At 41.5% G+C, this 18,439-nt stretch overlaps 1 protein-coding gene across 2 annotated transcripts; it reads left to right on the top strand.

Annotated features, from left to right (window-relative positions):
* The first annotated feature begins 2,607 nt into the window (after positions 1–2,607).
* On the top strand, positions 2,608–18,185 carry tbc1d7 (TBC1 domain family, member 7). 2 transcript variants are annotated; one of them, XR_010459466.1, is made up of 9 exons: positions 2,608–2,933; positions 9,807–9,926; positions 10,043–10,123; positions 10,303–10,493; positions 11,734–11,871; positions 12,104–12,249; positions 12,480–12,609; positions 12,713–13,464; positions 13,662–14,883. XR_010459466.1 is itself a non-coding variant. In XM_029687053.2 (8 exons), exons 2-8 carry the CDS (start codon positions 9,815–9,817, stop codon positions 12,797–12,799), a joined length of 885 nt encoding a protein of 294 aa, XP_029542913.1. In that variant the 5' UTR covers positions 2,608–2,933; positions 9,807–9,814; the 3' UTR covers positions 12,800–18,185. The 2 variants fall into 2 exon arrangements, 1 of the variants encoding a protein (XP_029542913.1); XM_029687053.2 differs by having other exon boundaries at positions 12,713–18,185.
* The last annotated feature ends 254 nt before the right edge of the window (positions 18,186–18,439 follow it).

Here is an 18,439-nt window from a genome sequence, read left to right as displayed (position 1 = left end):
TTAAAGGGGAAGGAGGAAACAGAGCTCTGCTATGTGCTGTCTGTATCTTGTTAAATTGTATTTGTTCCCTCTGACATCATGATACGAGCATTTTGCTGCCAGATAATATTTTTTCAAAACTGTTGTACTACAGTATAAATGTATCATTTTGATGACAATAATGTAACAAATTTACTAATGTATAAAAAGTTGGATGGGAGAGGGTTAGTGTCTTATGTGTGTTTTGGGGAACATTCCTAATAGGTGTGAGGTACAGTACTGTTGTGTGTTTTAGGGAACATTCCTAATAGGTGTGAGGTACAGTACTGTTGTGTTTTGAACATTTTAGGTGGGAACACTGTTGTGTGTTTTGGGGAACATTCCTAATAGGTGTGAGGTACAGTACTGTTGTGTGTTTTGGGGAACATTCCTAATAGGTGTGAGGTACAGTACTGTTGTGTGTTTTGGGGAACATTCCTAATAGGTGTGAGGTACAGTACTGTTGTGTGTTTTGGGGAACATTCCTAATAGGTGTGAGGTACAGTACTGTTGTGTGTTTTGGGGAACATTCCTAATAGGGTGTGACTGTTGTGTGTGGGAACACTAATAGGTGTGAGGTACAGTACTGTTGTGTGTTTTGGGGAACATTCCTAATAGGTGTGAGGTACAGTACTGTTGTGTGTTTTGGGGAACATTCCTAATAGGTGTGAGGTACAGTACTGTTGTGTGTTTTGGGGAACATTCCTAATAGGTGTGAGGTACAGTACTGTTGTGTGTTTTGCATGGGATGTTGTGTGTTTTGGGGAACATAATAACATTGCTTTGGGAACATTCCTAATGTTTATACTGTTGTGTGTTTTGGGGTAATAGGTGTGAGGGTACTGTTGTGTGTCTTCTTTTATTTAACTTCTTTTATGTAACTATTTTTCTATTTCTCAAAATAAAATGTTACATCCTTGCTCTTTGGTTTCTGTGTGAAATAGCCTATTTATGGTCAGTCAAATGATGTAATGGTCTTTGTACGAGTACATAAAAAATACCACGCTAAGCGTACAATAGGCCAGTGTCCTTAGAGCATCGAGACATGTAGTCATAGTCATAAATATTGCGTGAAATAAACACAGAAATCATCAATGATCATTTAGAATGTGCCAGATGGCCCTTACATAAATCCTAAACTAATCTGCAGTTCAGAGAGAGCAGTTTCTACATCTGGTTTAGAGAATATAACTACAGAACAATCAAATCATGAATAGTTTATCCTTACAATGTTAAAGTATACAAGTGAGCCAAACTATACTGAACAATAATATAAACGCAACATGCTACAATGTCAAAGATTTGAATGAGTTACAGTTCATATAAGGAAATCAGTCAATTTAAATCAATTCATTGGGCCCTGATCTATGGATTTCACATGACTGGGAACACAGACATGCATCTGTTGGTCACAGATACCTTAACAAAAGAGATAGGAGCGTGGATCAGAAAACCAGTCAGTATCTGCTGTGACGACCATTTGCATCATGCAGCGCGACACATCTCCTTCACATGGATTTGATCAGGCTGTTGATTGTGGCCTGTGGAATGTTGTCCCACTCCTCTTCAATGGCTGTGGGAAGTTTCTGGATATTGGCGAGAACTGGAACACACTGTCGTACACGTCAATCCAGAGCATCCCAAACATGCTCAATGGATGACATGTCTGGTGAGCATGCAGGCCACGGAAGAACTGGGACTTTTTCAACTTCCTGAATATGTGTACAGATCCTTGCAACATGGGGCCGTGCATTATCATGCTGAAACATGAGGTGTTGGCAGCGGTTGAATGGCACGACAATGGGCCTCGGGATCTCGTCATGGTATTTCTGTGCATTCAAATTGCTATTGATAAAACGCAATTGTGTTCATTGTCCATAGCTTACACCATAACCCCGCCACCACCTTGGGGCACTCTGTTCACAACGTTCAAATCAGCAAACCGCTCGCCCACACACCACCATACACATGGTCTGTGGTTGCACATACTGCCAAATTCTCTAAAATGACGTTGGAGGTGACTTATGGTAGAGAAATGAGCTCTGGTGGACATTCCTGCAGTCAGCATGCCAATTGAACGCTCCCTCCAAAGCGTGTGTTGTGTGACAAAACTGCACATTTTAGAGTGACTTTTATTTTCCCCAGCACAAGGTGCACCTGTGTAATGATCATGCTGTTTAATCATTATCTTGGTATGCCACATCTGTCAGGTGGAAAGATTATATTGGCAAAGGAGAAATGTTCACTAACATGGAAACAAACAATAAACAAATCTGTGCACAATTTTTTTTTTTTTTACAGATTTTTATGGGAATGAAAAATTTCTGGGATATTTTATTTTTTCTCATGAAACATGGGATCAACACTTACATGTAGCGTTTATATTTTTGTTCAGTGTAGAATGGCAGTAGACCGTAGTGTAGGCCGTCATTGTAAATAACGTGTTCTTAACTGACTTGCCTAGTTAAATAAAGGTCAAATAAAATAAATAAAAGTAACATTGAATGTTTGTTACCCAGCTACAGTACACCCTCTATTGGCAGATATCTGTAACTACAGCAAATAATATAATGTTCATTGCCATCTGCTGGTTGCACGTGCTGTCGATGAGGAAATGGTCAACATGTTATGAATGGATCAATAGCCTGCGTTTCACTTTCTCATTGCTGGGCATGTGATTTCTGTTATTCAAACATCTTTGGTATTGCTAGCTTGGGTTCCATTGCTTGCATAGTGACGTTGATATACTTATATGAGAAGGAGATGTACCAATAGTGGTTACAGTATCTAGCTAGAGCGATAGCTAAGCAGGTTGCAGACAGTCGTGTAGGTCGCGCCCGGCTTCAGAGCTCCTTCCCCGGTGACTGCAAGCTGGAAAGGACGTGGATGCGGTGAGGCCCAACGGGTACAACCAGGTAGGAGGCTAAATAAGCTTGACATAAAGCACATTTTAACAGTAAACTGTACTTCTGTTACGTTATTCATCCAACAGTTTAATGGTTTTCAGTAAAGTGTCATTTTAACACTGTCACAGAAAATACTAGAAACTCAAGTTTAGGGCTATCATGGATCCTTGGGACGTCCATACCCTAAGCCTAACTTGAACCTCTAACCTTTAACTATAAACCTTACCTAAAACGAACCTTAACCCATAAATGTCCCGCACAATCATCCTATTTCTCAAGTAAAAATAGCATTTGCATGACTAACACATCACCCATAATATTTTTAAGCTATTAGAATGGTCAGAATTGAAGAAATTATATACTTTCTTGGATCTTTAACTATCAGGAAACCTTAAGGAAATGCTGAGTGGGGTGGCAGTTTATATTCATGAGATCTCATTGACTGACAGTTATTGGAATTGCCCATGTGGTCGTTTCCAGGTACCAAGATAAACAATTGATGACAAGTGAAACAATGGGCCACATGTCATCCAGATCCTAATTGGCATGACTCAACCCATTTTCTCTGAGAAATGCTCTCTCTCATGGTCAACAGAGCTATTCATGGCCTGTTGGATAGCAGACAAACAGCAGCAATACACAATTGCATTTCTATTGTTTTGTAATTACACTGAACAAAAAACCAGATAATCCCTGCTGCTACTCGCTGTTTATGATCTATACATAGTCACTTTACCCCAACCTACATGTATAGTACTAGTCAAAAGTTTGGATACCTACTCATTCAAGGGTTTTTCTTTATTTTTACTATTTTCTACATTGTAGAATAATAGTGAAGACATCAACTTTTGACTGGTACTGTACATATTACCGCAATTACCTCAACTAACCTGTACCACCGCACATTGACTCGGTACCTATAGCCTCGTTACTGTTATTTTATTGTTGCTATTTAAAAAAAAACTTTTCAGTAAACTGCATTGTTGGTTAAAAGCTTGTATGTAAGTAAGTGTTTCACGGTAAGGTCTACTACACCTGTTGCATTCGGCGCATGTGACGAATAACATTTGATTTGAAATATAAACGCAACACGCAACAATTTTACTGGGTGACAGTTCATATAAGGAAGTTAGTCAAATGAAATGAATTCATTAGGCCCTAATCTATGGATTTCACATGACTTGGAATACAGATATGCATCTATGCTGTTAGTGTATTTATTTAACTAGGCAAGTCAGTTAAGTTAACAAATTCTTATTTTCAATGACGGCCTAGGAACAGTGGGTTAACTGCCTGTTCAGGGGCAGAACGACAGATTTGTACCTTGTCAGCTCGGGGATTTGAACTTGCAACCTTTCGGTTACTAGTCCAACGCTCTAACCACTAGGCTACCCTGCCGCACATGTATGCCACATGATGGACTGACTGTATATGATGTGAGAATGTAGGTGTGTCATTATTTTAATGGAAAGTGATGCCGAAGAAAAATCCATCCTGGATGGCCAATAAAGTTGTATTCTATTTTATCTCCTGGTCACAGATACAGTACCTTAAAAGAAAGGTAGGCGTGTTGATCAGAAAACCAGTCTGTTTCTGGTGTGACCACCATTTGCCTCATGTGGTGCTGCAAATCTATTGTTGCATGGAGTTGATCAGGCTGTTGATTGTGGCCTGTGAAATGTTGTCCCTCTCCTCTTCCATGGCTGTGCGAACTTGCTGGATTTTTGGCAGGAACTGGAATACGCTGTTTTACAATCCAGAGCTGCCCAAACATGCTCAAGGATTGACATGTCTGGTGAGTATGCAGGCCATGGAAGAACTGGGATATTTTCAGCTTCCAGGAATTGTGTACAGATCCTTGCGACATGGGGCCGTGCATTATCACGCTGAAACATGAGGTGTTGGCAGCGGTTGAATGGCACAACAGGATATCGTCACGGTATCTCTGTGCATTAAAATTGCCATTGATAAAATGTAATTGTGTTCATTGTCCGTAGCTTATGCCTGCCTATATACCATGACAGTTTGTGCAGAAATTCTTCGGTTTTGCAAACCAGCTGTCTGGGTAGCTGGTCTCAGACGATCCCGCAGGTGAGGAGGTCCTGGGGTGGTGTGGTTACACGTGGTCTGCGGTTGTGAGGCCGATTACTGCCAAATTCTCTAAAACAACGTTAGAAGTGGCATATGGTAGAGAAATTAACATTCAATTGTCTGGCAACAGCTCTGGTGGACATTCCTGCAGTCAGCATGCCAATTGCACACTCCCTCAACTTGTGACATCGGGCATTGTGTTGTGTGACAAAATTGATATGCCACACTTGTCAGGTGGATAGATTATCTTGGCAAAGGCGAAGTGCTTACTAACAGGGATGTAAACAAATGTGGGCACAACATTTGAGAGAAATAAGCTTTTTGTGCATATGAAACATTTCTGGTACTTTTTTTATTCCAGCACATGATACATGAGACCAACACTTTACATTTGCGTTTATATTTTAGTTCAGTGTAATTATAGAATACAGTTGACTGATAGACTTCTTCGCAATATTTTGTAAAGCAACTTCTGCACCTTAGAAGCTTAGACATACAGTGGAAAGTATTCCCCTGGACCTTTTTCACATTTTGTTACATTACAGCCTTTATTTATACAATTATTCAGACCCTTTGCTATGAGACTCGAAATTGAGCTCAGTTGCATCCTGTTTCCATTGATCATCCTTGAGATGTTTCTATAACTTGATTAGACTCATTCTTCAAGGCAAAAGTACTCCAGCTCCTTCAAGTTGGATGGGTTCCGCTGATGAACAGCAGTCTTTAAGTCTTACCACAGATTCTCAATTGGATTGAGGTCTGGGCTTTGACTAGGCCATTCAAAGACATTTACATATTTCCTCCGAAACCACTCATATGTGTGAAACAAGACATTCTTTTAATTTCACTTCACCAATTTGGACAATTTTGTGTATGTCCATTTCATGATATCCAAATAAAAATCTATTTAAATTACAGTTTGCAACAAAATAGGAATAATGCCAAGGGGGTAAATACTTTTCCAAGGCACTGCACAGATCTGGGGAAGGGTACCAACCCATGTCTGCAGCATTGAAGGTCCCCAAGAACACAGTGGCCTCCATCATTCTTAAATGGAAGACGTTTGGAACCACCAAGACTCTTCCTAAAGCTGGCTGCCCGGACAAACTGAGCAACTGGGGGAGAAGGGCCTTGGTTAGGGAGGTGACCGAGAACCCGATAGTCATTCTGACAGAGCTTTAGAGTTCCTCAGTGGAGATGGGAGAACCTTCCAGAAGGAAACCATTTTTATAGCACTCGAACAATCAGGCCTTTATGGTAGAGTGACCAGACGGAAGCCGCTCCTCAGTAAAAGGCACACGACAGCCCGCTTGGAGTTTGCCAAAAGGCACCAAAAGACTCTCAGACCATGAGAAACAATATTCGATGGTGTGCTAAAACCAAGATTGAACTCTATGGCCTGAATGCCAAGCGTAATTTCTAGAGGAAACCTGTCACCATCCCTATGGTGAAGCATGGTGGTGGCAGCATCATGCTGTGGGATGTTTCAGTGGCAGGGACTGGGAGATTAGTCAGGATTGAGGGAAAGATGAACGGAGCAAAGTAGAGAGAGATCCTTGATGAAAACCTGCTCCAGAGCGCTCAGGACCTCAGACTGGGGCGAAGGTTCACCTTCCAACAGGACAATGACTAAGCACACAATAATAAAATATAACTTCCAAATATTATATAATTTTCGAACAACCTGTCCTTTAGGCTATCTGTATGAACATGTTCATTAATAAATAACAAAACAGCATTTTTTCTAATATCATCTCATCTAATTTAGCCTATGCTTGAACATTTGAATTAGGCCTAATTAATAATTAAACATGGCTGTTTACAAGCACCAGGTCAGGCCGGTCATGGATAGAAGTGTTCCAACTTTTGTCAAATTCATGTCAGATTTGCCTTTTCATAGCTGATTAGGAGAAGTTACTCCGCAGGTTAGGAGAATTAGCTCAAATGCAAAATAAATAAAAATAAATCTACTTTTGATGTTGATTTTGACAAGCTGGATTCCGTCCGTCTAGCCTGCCCTCCCCATCCCGCTGCGATTCAGCATCACATCATTGGAAAATTATACAACTCATATTGGACAATCAAATTTGATATGTACACTACCATTCAAAAGTTTGGGGGTCACTTAGAAATGTCCTTGTTTTGAAAGAAAAGCATTTTTTTTTGTCCATTTTTAAAATAACATCAAATTGATCAGAAATACATTGTTAATGTTGTAAATGAAATATCTACAGAGGCCCATTGTCAGCAACCATCACTCCTGTGTTCCAATGGCACGTTGTGTTAGCTAATCCAAGTTTATCATTTTAAAAGGCTAATTGATCATTAGAAACCCCTTTTGCAATAATGTTAGCACAGCTGAAAACTGTGGTCCTGCTTAAAGAAGCAATACAACTGGCCTTCTTTGGACTAGTTGAGTATCTGGAGCATCAGCATTTGTGGGTTCGATTACAGGCTCAACATGACCAGAAACAAAGTACTTTCTTCTGAAACTCGTCAGTGTAAATTTGATCTGAGAAATGAAGGCTCTTCCATGAGAAAAATTACCAAGAAACTGAAGATCTCGTACTAAGCTGGTTACTACTCCCTTCACAGAACAGCGCAAACTGGCTCTAACCAGAATAGAAAGAGGAGTGGGAGGTTCAGGTGCACAACTGAGCAAGAGGACAAGTACAGTAGAATGTCTAGTTTGAGAAACAGACGCCTCACAAGTCTTCAACTGGCAGCTTCATTAAATAGTACCCCAAAACACCAGTCTCAACGTCAACAGTGAAGAGGCGACTTCGGGATGCTGGCCTTCTAGGCAGAGTTGCAAAGAAAAAGCCATATCTCAGACTGGCCAATAAAAATACAAGATTAAGATGGGCAAAAGAACACAGACACTGGACAGAGGAAGATTGGACAAAAAGTGTTATGGACAGACAAATCTAAGTTTGAGGTGTTCGGATCACAAAGAAGAACATTTGTGAGACTCAGAAAAAATGAAAAGATGCTGGAGGAGTGAACCATCTGTCAACCATGGTGGGGGCAATGTGATGGTCTGGGGGTGCTTTGGTGGTGGTAAAGTGGGAGATTTCTACAGGGTTAAAGGGATCTCGAAGAAGGCTGTCACTCCATTTTGCAACGCCATGTCATACCCTGTGGACGGCACTTAATTGGAGCCAATTTCCTCCTACAACAGAACAATGACCCAAATCACAGCTCCAAACTATGCTAGAACTATTTAGGGAAGAAGCAGTCAGCTGGTTGGTATTCTGTCTATAATGGAGTGGCCAGCACAGTCACTGGATCTCAACCCTATTGAGCTGTTGTGGGAGCAGCTTGGCCGTAAGAAGTGCCCATCAAGCCAAGCCAATCCAATTTGTGGAAGGTGCTTCAGGAAGCATGGGTTGATATATCTTCAGATTACCTCAATAAACTAACAACTAGAATGCCAAAGGTCTGCATTGCTGTAATTACTGCAAATGGAGGATTCTTTGAAGGACACGATTATTTTTTTATTGAAATAATAATTAGGTATAACCTTGTCAACGTCTTGACTATATTTCCTATTCATTTTGCAACTAATTTCATGTATGTTTTCATGGAAAACAAGGACATTTCTAAGTGACCCCAAACTTTTGAACGGTAATGTACATGCAATGTAAATAAACAAAATTCATGCTCCTGTGAAACGAGGTGTCATGTTTTTATGAAAGTACTTGTTTCCAAAACTGAAATGATATCTCACTCGTTTCATTTCGCCCTGTCGGAAGGTACATTTTAGCGGAAGTCCCTTTGCGTCTTTTGCATGAGTAAAAATAAAAAACATACTTACCCGACACTAATTTCCAAGCAGCTTGTGGATTTATTAGCCTATGAAGTATATTTGTTATTTCCATCAATGAATAAAAAGCATTATTTCGCAATGGATTCTTTGGGGGGGGGGGGGCAATTTGGCCGTCAATTTAATTTATTGGCTTTTCTTTTTTAAACCAGCATTTACCGGTTAACAGAAACCCTGCCATCCTGGTAGTCCTCTGGCCCTGCGGCCTTGTGAATGTTAACCTGTTTAAAGGTGTTAGTCAAGTCGGCTATGGAGAGCCTGATCACACAGTCGTCTAGAACAGCTGGTGCTCTCATGCATGGTTCAGTATTGCTTGCTTCAAAGCGAGCATAGAAGGCATTTAGCTTGTCTGGTAGACTGATGTCACTGGGCAGCTTGCGGATGGGTTTCCCTTTGTAATCTGCCTTTAGCTCAGTAAACGATGGCTTGTGTGTACGGTCACTGTGGGGACGAATCCTTTGATGCACTGGTCAGATTTGCCAAATGGAGGTTGATGGAGAGCTTTGTATGCATTTCTGTGTGGATTGGGAGGACAGAAGTAAATCATTGGTAATGCCTGCCTCCTTAAGTGTTTGACACGAGGGGAGGGGACCAGTAATTTTCTGTGTGTGTATTTATTTCTCAGAACAGAATAGATTCACGAGTTTCAGAAGAAAGTTCCTGGCCATTTTGAGTCTGTAATCGAACCCACCAATGTTGATGCTCCAGATACGCAACTAGTTTAAAGAAGGCCAGTTGTATTGCTTTAATTAGAACAACAGTTTTCAGCTGTGCTAACTTAATTGCTGTCCGTAGAGATGATGGCGTTAGTCTAAGTATCTTTAGCGTTCTAAGCCTGCCAGTGCCCGACAAAGTAAGTGTGCTGTGGTTTTGATGTCATTTTCAGGAGACTGATGTGACCCACCCTGTGTCTGTCTCTAGGTATCCTATCAATAAATTACCATTCTTTAACACTGCTTTTCCAGGTGACAGTATGGCTGAGGACCCTCAGAGGAACTTCCGTTCTGCCTATTATGAGAAGGTGGGCTTCAGAGGGGTGGAGGAGAAGAAATCACTGGAGATATTACTGAAGGACAACCCACTGGGTATGTACATTACAGTACTACTAACTGTTACAACGGGTACATCATTGTTATTATCACTGCTGTTCTGCTTCTACCTCCAAGTCTGTTCGTATGCGTTTTTTGTGTTCTTTCATCAGACGTGGAGAAGCTGAGCACTTTCAGTCAGAGATTCCCTCTGCCCTCAATGTATAGGATCCATGTATGGAAAGTGCTGTTGGGTAAGTCTTTTATCACAGACTACCCACAGGATTCAGAGCATATTTCACATACCAGCCCGCCTCTCAGCCCATAGAAAACCCTATTTCTCTCCAGACACACATACACTCGACAGATCCGTCTGACAGACCAACCCGCTGCCGTGACTTGCTGATGTGACCCACCCTGTGTCTGTCTCTAGGTATCCTTCCTCCCCACAGTGACTCCCACTCCCTGGTGGGAGGGTACAGGCGGGAACAGTACCAGGATGTGTTGGAGGCCCTGAAGGTGATGAGGTTTGTCCACATGGCCACTCCCCAGACGCAGGTGTACCTACGCATGTTCCAGCTGGAGAGCCAAGTGCTGCCCAGACGCTCTGATACCTCAGCCCCGGTAAGAGGAGAGCGAGAGAGAATAAGAGGGGCCTTTAAAAAAAAAATATATATATATATATATATTATTTATTATTATTATTATTATTATTATAATAATAATTTAAAGGTCCAATGCAGCTGTTTTTATCGCAATATCAAATCGTGAATGAGAAAGTTGTGCTTCTAACTATCATACCCCCCCCCAAAAAAATGGTAACCTCCCCCTGTTCTGTTATTGTAATGGTGAGCGGTTAGCATGTCTTGGGGGTATGATATTTGTGCGTCTAACTTTCTCACTCATCATTATTAACGATTCATTCAGGATTATCTGTAACCATGGTAGCATCCACATTCATGTAGAAGTGTTCAGAAACACATTCCATTCTTATTTACTTTTCAAATGACTCCAAAATGACACAATGCATTATTTACCATGAATTAATATTGTGCACAATATCATCTGCAACACAACCAAAACAAAGAGCAAATGCATCTAACACATTTGTTGAGTCACAAGCTTGATGTAGTCATTGCGTGCCAAATTACTTACCTTCTTACTACTTTAATACACATGTAAGTTAATTTGTCCCAATACTTTGCTCCCCTGAAATGGGGGGACAATGTACAAAAAGTGTTTTAATTTCTAAACGGTTCACCCAAAATGGACAAACACACCCTCAAATGAAAGCTGACGGTTTGCACTTTAACCTCCTAGTCATTGTTTGATTTCAAATCCAAACTCTTAGAGTATAGAGCCAAAATAACAAAAAATGCTTCACTGTCCCAATACTGTTGGAGGGCGCTGTATATAAACCACAGGAAAATCACGTTTTTGACTGCACTGGGCCTTTCTTTGCTTATTTTAAAGTAAACAGTTGGAGTGGGAGATTAAATTAAATCAGGCTCTTGTTCTGAATGTGCAACTTACCTCTGCCAGTATCCCTACACATTGTAAATATTGTATTGGAACTGACCCTGTATCCAGCTTACTTACTTCTCGTGTTCTTCTTATTTTTATTACTTGTGTGTTTTGTCCAACCTTAGGTAATTTTTTTAGCACTACATTGACATTGCTTACTCCGTTGTTGGGTTTAAAACTTGCGAGAAAGTCATTTCACTGTACTTGTGCCCGTGACATTAATACCTGAAACTTGCCTGGTCCTACTCAGGAACTTGATTTCACTTTATTCTTTGTTCTCGGTAGAATCAGTAGGATAGGCTGTTTATGTGTGAGACTGACGGCCGTGTCTCTGTTTCAGGACGAGGAGGATGAGGACTTCCTGTCCATAGCTCGAGCCATGGAGGAGATCGTAGAAGACCCTATGGATTGTTATTGGCTGATCAAGAGCTTTGTCAACCAGTTCAACAATAAGTTTGGAGACTCCATTCCCCACCTGGTGAGCAGTGGATTGGAGGGGGGATGAAAGGGGATGAAAGGGGTGGTCTGGACTACACTTGTTGTATGGTGTTGCCTTGCTCGTTGTTGTTGTTACTGTTATAGTCAAATATCCAACATAAAAATTGTACATGTAGCTGATGTGTACACTGCATCTACTGGATCTACCTCTCAACACACTGCATCTACCTCTCAACACATCTAACCCCCCCATCTGTGTCCGGTTGGTTTAGCCCAAGAGTCTGGAGCACTACCTGAGTGTGGAGGAGCCCCGGCTACTGAACCATCTGAAGAATACTGGGGCCCTCGCCATGCTGCCATACAGCCTGTGGTTCAGACGATGCTTCGCTGGCTGCCTGCCTGAGTCCAGCCTGCAGAGGTTAGGCACACTGAGGCTTGTTTCTCTCAACAACCCAGCCACACAGGCGTGAGAGGTGTAATCTTTGCATCAACAAACCACATTTGTTGCATGAAGCACTTTGCTGTTCTGTGAGTGGCGTGGGTCTGGGACTTGGAGAAGTCATGTACCGTGTTAGCTATGACGCTTTCAGGAAACTCATCGCTCTGTGCTGGCGTTCTGACTCATGTCATGGTATTCTGCTCTTTCAGGGTGTGGGACAAGGTGATCAGCGGGTCCTGTAAGATCCTGGTCTTCGTTGCCATGGAGATCCTTCTCAGCTACAAGATCGTGGTGATGGGGACCAGCAGACCGGAGGGAGTGGTCAGCGTCCTGTGCAACGTGAGTGACGTCATCATCACAGGATCCGCTGGAGGTTTGAGTATTTTCTCCCCTTTTTCGTCTACCAATCACATTGATTTGTTTTTCCTCCTCTACTACCCAGATGCCCCAGGAGAACACGGACGCAATAGTGACTAAGGCCATTGACCTGTGGCACAAGTACTGTGGCACCCCCATGCACTCTGTATAGGATCGCAGGTCTCCTGCCGGACCGTCTGGATGGGGTCGTTGACATTGGGATACGCTTGGACTCAAATCAATCACGTTTATTTGTCACATACTTCGTAAAACAACAGATGTGGACTAGCAGTGCAACGGTTTCTTCCGGGCCCTTCCAAACAATGCAGAGAGAAAGAGCATAGAGAACTAATATAAAAGTAATAATAACATGTCTATATACACACACGGTGCCAGTTCCAAGTAGATCTGCAGGGGTACAAGGTAATTGAGGTAGATATGTTCATATAACTAAGAATAAAGTGACTAGACAACAGGATAGATAAACAGTAGCAGCAGTGTATGTGATGAGTGCCTGGTACAGAGGTCCTGGATGGCAGTGAGCTCAGCCCCAGTGATGTACTGAGCTGTACGCACTACCCTCTGCAGAGCCTTGCGCTTGAATGCCAAGAAATTTACATACCAGGCGGTGATGCAGGCGGTGATGCAGGCGGTGATACCAGGCGGTGATACCAGGCGGTGATGCAGGCGGTGATGCAGCCAGTCAAGATGCTCTCAGTGGTGTCGCTGGAGAACTTTTTGAGGATCTGAGGGTCCACGACAAATTTTTTTCAGCCTCCATGCCAAGTCTTTTCAACCTCTGACTGGAAGTGCCCCTGAGGAACCACCGTGTTGAGGGTAAGTGTGGCGAATGTGTTGATGCCTACCATCAGCACCTGGGAGCATCCTGTCAGGAAATCCAGGATCCGGTTGCAGAGGGAGGTGTTCAGTCCCAGGGTCCTTAGCTTAGTGTTGAGCTTTGAGAGCACTATGATGTTGAATGCTGAGCTGTAGTCAATGAACAACATTCTCATATAGCTGTTCCCTTTGTCCAGGTGGGGAAGGGCAGTACCCCGTTGCAGATTTGGGCATGCCTAAATTGGAAACGTTACTGTACAGCCATTGCATGACGTCAGAACTCTGGCTCTGCTCTTCACAGCACTGTATGGGTTTTGACTGACAGCCGTTCTGAACATGAGCACCTCGCACGACAAGAAGTTGCCCCCATCCCTCCCGCTAAATTGGGCAACTTTTGAGGGAAATGCTGTAAATTAAGAGGATTCTATGTATACTGAAAAAAATATTAACGAAACAATTTAAAATAATTTACAGAGTTACAGTTCATAGAAGGAAATCAGTCAATTGAAATAAATATATTAGGCCCTAATCTATGGGTTTCACATGACTGGGCAGGGGTGCAGTCAAACAAAAATAGTTTTTCCCCACAAAAGAGCTTTATTACAGACAGAAATACTCCTCAGTTTCATCAGCTGTCCAGGTGGCTGGTCTCAGACGATCCCGCTGGTGAAGAAGCCGATTGTGGAGGTCTTGGGCTGGTGTGGTTACATGTGGTCTGCGGAATTGTGTTCATTGTTCATAGCTTATGCCTGCCCACACCATAACCCCACCGCCACCACGGGGCTCTGTGTTCACAACGTTGACATCAGCAAACTGCTCACCCACACACCACCATACACGTGGTCTGCGGTTGTGAGGCCTGTTGGACATACTGCCAAATTCTCTAAAACAACGTAAGTGGCAGCTTATGGTTGAGAAATGAACATTCAATTCTCTGGTAACAGCTCGGGTGGACATTCTTGCTGTCAGCATGCCAATTGCACGCTCCCTCAAAACTTGGCATCCGTGGCATTGTGTTGTGTGACAAAACTGCACCTTTTATTGTCCCCAACACAAGTTGCACCTGTGTAATGATCATGCTGCTTAATCATCTTATTGATATGCCACACAGGTGGCTGGATTATCTCGGCAAAGAGAAACGCTCACTAACAGGGAGGTAAACACATTTGTGCGCAAAATTGAGGAGAAATAAGCTTTTCGTGCATATGGAACATTTTGGGGATCTTTTATTTCAGCTTATCAAACATGGGACCAACACTTTACATGTTGCGTTTTATATTTTTATTCAGTATATTTTGAAAGATGATACTTTATTTATAATTTATAATAAATACCAAATTGATGTCATACAAGCAAGCCAAACACCCTTGAGTCCAAAATGTGCACTTCACATTTCCATGTCATAAAACTCATGTCATATACCGTGTCAACGTTTATGATCACTATGTTTGATGTCCAGTTACAAGATGACATGCCGTCATACGTTATTCTGAACAGAATGATCCTCGGTTTCTGTGAAGAAGATTTGCCGCGGCGCACGCACCTGAATGCGCTCATGACTCCTTTCTATGCGCACCAAAATTCTGATCTGTTTCCCTGAATTGCATTGTGAAAGCCTTTTATAATGTCTTTGTCTAACACTGTAATATCGTATTTTATACCTTTTCTAGTCATGTTGACAATGGAACAGGCTTTGAAATGATGCCCACCTGACTCAGATTGCGATTTATAATTGACCATTTTGGATTGCGTAAGTAACTGTAATTGTGTGATTGCGGGGATGTAGTTATTTTTGTTTGGAACAACACTGCAAGTGTGCTTGCTGCTCTAGTTCCTGAATGGCACAGCTAGGAGAGCTCACCTTATAGTTGAAGACTCTTCTTTAAATCATAAAAGTGCATTGAAATGACTTAGAAACTGTGCACCCTTTAGAAAGGTGTGGCCACTTGGAGATACCAGTTAATCCTCTCACTCAAACCCTTGTAATTTATTTGTCTTATGTTGTAGCTACACCACATTTTCCAGGAATATTCTTATCCTGTTACTGAATGTATCAAGAGCATTTTCAGATTTAGTTTTCAACAAATGTGACGCAAAGGACAGCATACAGTACTAGTAAAAAGTATATATATTATTATATATATAATATTCATATATACAGCAGTACTAGTAAAAAGTTTGGACACACCTACTCATTCAAGGGTTTTTCTTTTTACTATATTTTTTCCATTGTAGAATAATAGTGAAGACAAACTATGAAATAATGCATATGGAACCAAAAGTGTTAAACAAATCAAAATATATTTTAGATTCGAAGTAGATTCGAAGTAGCCACCCTTTGCCTTTGACAGCTTTGCACACTCTTAGCATTCTCTCAACCAGCTTCATGGGGAATGCTTTTCCAACAGTCGTGAAGGAGTTCTCACATATGCTGAGCACTTGTAAGCTGCTTTTCCTTCACTCTGCGGTCCAACTCATCCCAAACCATCTCAATTGGGTTGAGGTCGTGTGATTGTGGAGGCCAGGTCATCTGATGCAGCACTCCATCACTCTCCTTCTTGGTCAAATAGTCCTTACACAGCCTGGAGGTGTGTTGGGTCATGGTCCTGTTGAAAAACAAATGATAGTCACACTAACCGCAAACCAGATGGGATGGCGTATCGCTGCAGAATGCTGTATTAGACATGCTGGTTAAGTGTGCTTTGAATTCTAAATACATCACTAACAGTGTCACCAGCGAAGCCCCCCCACACCATCACACTTCCTCCATGCTCCTACTCCATGCTTCACTGTGGAAACCACACATGCAGAGATCAACCATTCACAAAGACACTGCGGTTGGGACCAAAAATCTCTTGGACTTATCAGACCAAAGGACAGTATTCCACCGGTCTAATGTCCAATGCTCATGTTTCTTCTCTTCTTCTTATTGGTGTCCTTTTAGTAGTGGTTTCTTTGCAGCAATTTGACCATGAAGGCCTGATAACAGACAGTCTCCTCTGAACAGTTGATGTTTAGATGCGTCTGTTACTTGAACTCTGGGAAGCATTTATTTAGGCTGCAATCTGAGGTGCAGTTAGCTCTTTAACTTGTCCTCTGCAGCAGAGGTAACTCTGGGTCTTCCCTTCCTGTGGAGGTCCTCATGAGAGACAGTTTCATCATAGCGCTTGATGGTTTTTGCGACTGCACTTTCAAAGTTCTTGAAATGTTCTGCATTGACTGACCTTTATGTCTTAAAGTAATGATGTACTCTCTTTGCTTATTTGAACTGTTCTTGCTATAATATGGACTTAGCCCTATTTGGTAAAATACCATCTGCTGTATACCACCCCTACCTTGTCACCACACAACTGATTGGCTCAAACGCATTAAGAAGGAAATCAATTCCACAAATTAACTTTAAGCAAGGCACACCTGTTAATTGAAATGCATTCCAGGTGACTACTTCATGAAGCTGGTTGAGAGAACGCCAAGAGTGTGCAAAGCTTTCATCAAGGCAAAGGATGGCTACTTTGAAGAATCTAAAATATGTACTTTGATTTGTTTAACACTTTCTTGGTTACTACATGATTCCGTATATGTGTTATTTCATAGTTGTGATGTCTTCACTATTATTCTACAATGTAGAAAATTGTAAAAAATACAGAAAAATCCTGGAATGAGTAGGTGTGTCCAAACTTTTGACTGGTACTGTATGTAAAAATGCACATAAAATCAAGTGTTATATTTGGATTCAGTATTGTGTCAGGTGAACTGTTGTCCTCACTTTGGTCTAATACTTTTTCCATAATGCCCAAACTGTTCCTGTTCAATTGCTACCATTTTCATAATTTTTCTTAATCCTTATCCATATAGGCCAATTCCCACGAGTCTAAAGGGTTAACAGGAGAACATCCAGTCCTCTGCCACTAACACAACATACATTGAGCTTGGACCAAATGGATAAAATGAATGACTGTACAGTACAAAGGGCTGGTCCAGGGCCTGTCATGGTTGAGGTTACTATGGTTGTTTCTATGGGGAAACTGGTCCTAAACCTGTGCTTAGGGAGGTTTACTAAGCAGACAGGTTTGGATCGTAGCAGCAATCCACTATATTTATGGCCTGGTCTCAGATCTGTTTGTCTTGTCAATTCCAACCATGCTTGTCAACTCCTCCAACCTACTCAGTTCAGACTCCTTGAAATGAAGCCCATTTCCTTGAACATGTGTCCCAAAGGAAGGAATTTGGAGGTGTCTTTGCTTGACATGTGACCATCTAGCAGAAGATCACAGCTGAATCATGTATTTATATATCAATAAACATGCATTTAATGACAGAGAAAGTTTGAGTGAATTAAAACCAGAGATATAATACTCTTCTATTTCTATTATGAAAACAGTTTGATTTCAGTTAGTGAAGGGAAGTTATAAAGTTATATACGGTGGGATCTGAAATTGACACTTGATAAAAAATAACTTCATAAAATAATTCAAATACTGAGCTATATTGTATGCAAAAAAAAAAAATTGTACTAATACAATTGCTCAGAGGTAGAGATTTTGTTTAACAAGTAATACTTTTTTTTTTCTCAAAGAGAGACAATCATTGACACTCCTGTTTTCAATAGGATAAGGACACTGAACCGTTTCTAAAGTGTACAGACAGGATATCAAGGATCTGGAAGGATTCTATGTGCTTATGGGCTGCCCTCTTCAATTCAAACCATATGTTTTAAATTAGTTTTAAGTCCAGAGACTGAGATTATCTTTATTTGGTTCATCGCACTCTAGCGACTCCTTGTGCCGGGCCAGGCACCTGCAGGCTGACTTCAGTCATTAGTTGAATAGTGTTTCCTCTGACACATTGGAGTAGCTGGTTTCCGGGTCATTTCGACGCCAAACCCACCACTGCTGTAACAGCTGACATAACTTGTCATAATATGGTCATAACACTGTCATGACATATCTAGATAGATCTGTTGTGACATACGCCG

Source organism: Oncorhynchus nerka, linkage group LG17 (genome assembly GCF_034236695.1).
Source record: "Oncorhynchus nerka isolate Pitt River linkage group LG17, Oner_Uvic_2.0, whole genome shotgun sequence".
In the NCBI taxonomy this organism is placed as follows: Eukaryota; Metazoa; Chordata; class Actinopteri; order Salmoniformes; family Salmonidae; genus Oncorhynchus; species Oncorhynchus nerka.
This window is presented reverse-complemented; position numbering and strand designations above follow the sequence as displayed.